This window comes from Merops nubicus, unplaced genomic scaffold, assembly GCF_000691845.1.
Source record: "Merops nubicus isolate BGI_N331 unplaced genomic scaffold, ASM69184v1 Scaffold53952, whole genome shotgun sequence".
Classification (NCBI taxonomy): Eukaryota; Metazoa; Chordata; class Aves; order Coraciiformes; family Meropidae; genus Merops; species Merops nubicus.
The window spans coordinates 1-2,701 of NW_008595347.1; the positions used below are offsets into that span (position 1 = coordinate 1).

Below are 2,701 nucleotides of genomic sequence, written 5' to 3' on the forward strand. Positions count from 1 at the left end.
CCGGAAAAAGGGGGCGGCAGCGCCCCGCAGGCTGCTCCGAGCGACCGTTTGGGGTTTTGTTTGTTTATCGGGGGTTTTGTTGATATAGGCCTATATTCTGCCTACAGCCCCCGCCCCAACCACAACAGCTTTTACAAAAACGGCACGCAGCATTTAGAACTGTGGTTTTACTTCACAAGAAGTGGTCGGTCAAAGCACCTCGGGAACTGGTCTCGCCTGGGCACTCCCACGCCGAAGATGGCCTCCCCCCGCCGTGTTCCAAGCAATAAACCCAAACACAGCTGCTCAACAGCAGTACGGGGGTGTGTGCATTTCCACAGCCTTTGGTCCCCATTCTGCAAAGGAACGCCTTTTTTCACAATTTGGGTTTATACAAGGGTCAAATTGCAGTGTTCCTTTAAGTCTCACAAAAAAACCCTATACACTTAACAAAAAAAACCCCACCAAATCTTAACTACGTAACCATACTACTCTTTACAGTATATGTTTTTAAGCAAACGGTTCTACTATTCAAAGTTGTGTATATAAAAAGTTTATTAGCAAGCACTTTCTTACAGAATCTTTCACAAGGCTTTACAAACCCCCTCTTCAGTGAAGAATGGTTATACTTTGCACAGCCATGACCTTCTGGGACCCAGGATTTACAAGCAATCAGAAGAGATGTCTGCCAGTTTTTGAAGTATAACCGTGTTCTGGATCACTGCAGGCTCTTTATTCTACAAAACTATGTATTTCCTTGTAAACTTAACAGTGATAAATGTGTTCCATGGTTGGGATGGGTGCAGAAAACAGAGAAAAAGAGAAGGAAAACTTATTGCTTGACAATCCACTCCTAACACTGTAATTCCCAAAGTTCTGTGTAATTATTTAAAAATATCTCTCTTACCTATTCACTTCTCTGCCCTCCAAAATAAAGCACTTCCCTTAAACTAAACCACACACCCCTCGGTGTAGATTAACCTCCACACATGCTGGACTGCAGCGAGGAGTGGGAGGTTTTAGTCTGACAATTAGGAAATGCACTAACTCCTCAGGACACTGATTTACCCTTTTGAAATCAAAAGCTGCTCAGCTGCCACCAGTTATCAGGATTTTACCGTTTTTTTGAGGGTGAAAGGAGGTAAAGTTTGGATTTCTCAATTATTGAACATAGTTCCTGCTGCTAAGGGCAACTGTGTCATTTTCATCCTTTCATTCAATACTGAATTTTCACTTGTGACAGTTCTCTTTTGTGCTTCTCCCAGAGGGACTCAGAGGCTGCCCCGAAGGCTTACAGACTGGCTATTCTGAACGTTCTTCTTGTCCCCAACCATATCAGATTACAATAAAATTAATTTTAAATTATCATTACAAATATCATGTATTATACCCTCCCAGGAAGAGATCCAGCAGAGCTGCTTTTTCATCAAATGTCAGTTGTTGTCCTTCATCCATTGCTCAATCCATTGCATAATCTGATCCAAATTTCTCTCTAGGTCTTCTGGAGTGTTGCTGGGTAACTGGTGTACGATTTCCTCTCTGTATGACAACATAGCTTCCTCATAAAGTGTCTGAAAAATTTCACACTGAATGTTGTCTTGCAGCTTTTTCCCTTTGTAGCCCCTAAAAACCAAGAACAATACCCAGAGACAGTCTTAGATATGCAGAGAACTCTATTCTATACAGAATCAATCATTTATAGCCTAGAGAACTGACATACCTGCTTTCAAGTCTGTCATACAGATAGGAATTTTCTGTACGAAGTACAAATACTATGTGAAACCACCGTTCAGGGAAAAAGTCACAGCCGTGATAATCAACGATAACTCCACCTTCACTCATTTTATCCTCCAGTTCATCAATTACCTACAGAAGAAACAAAGGCAAGTTTAGCTGAAGTTACAGAAAATCTGAGTACAGAAGTGGTAGGTCTTGAAGTTGGATTTACCCTGTCTTCATCCAAAATCGGACAATCGTATTCCTCATCAAAACCTTCATACAGTTCTCCTGTAACGAAAAGAATTTGTGCAAGTTTATGAAATAACAGTGGTTATGAAAATTATTTAGGTGGTGAAGTTTATTTCTGGAGGGTACAAACACAAGATAGCGTTCTGAGGAAGGAAGACTTTGTTTACAAATCCATGTAAGGATAAGTTGCTTTACTAGTTAAGACAAAGTATGCTCATATTACACAAATGCTTTTTTAACTCACGCCACCAGAAACATTCCAGCTAAAGCAAATCAACTGCTGTGTCATTTAACAGACAATACAGAAGTTACACGCATGCAGTTGTACCAAGAAAAAAACTATTTAAAGTGCTTCGATGGACTACTTTGTGAATGTGGCCTACCTTCTCTGGCCATGTCCCCCACATTAATGTAGGTCATCCCCGACCTTGCCGCAAGCTCTTTCCCGAGCGTGGTCTTCCCTACGCCCGGAGTACCTACAGACAAAACCCCACGTAAAACGGTGAGAGAAGAGCTCTGAAGTTCCCTTCACATAACCTTTTAAAGAGTCAAAAAGGAAGCTCTGGTCCATCAGTGCTGACAAGTTTGTACAGGAAGAAGGAGGCAAAAAGCTGCATGACAGGCAGAAAGCAATGTCTACCTATTCAAAACACAAAACACCGAGAACCGCTTTGTGCGGAAGGGTTATTCTAACGGAGACGACGCGAAAGCAGCTTCACTGACAAGCCCCAACGAACACGCCGAAGCCCTGGCT

The 2,701-nt window shown here is 42.1% G+C and overlaps 1 protein-coding gene across 1 annotated transcript; it reads right to left on the reverse strand.

Moving 5' to 3' along the window:
• Positions 1–1,412: 1,412 nt before the first annotated feature.
• Positions 1,413–2,423, reverse strand: AK6 (adenylate kinase 6; the record flags this gene model as incomplete). Its single annotated transcript, XM_008935993.1, has 4 exons — positions 1,413–1,602; positions 1,700–1,845; positions 1,928–1,986; positions 2,331–2,423. Coding segments are annotated over 4 exons (488 nt in total), but the record flags the coding sequence as incomplete, so codon positions are not given.
• Between the last annotated feature and the right edge of the window lie 278 nt (positions 2,424–2,701).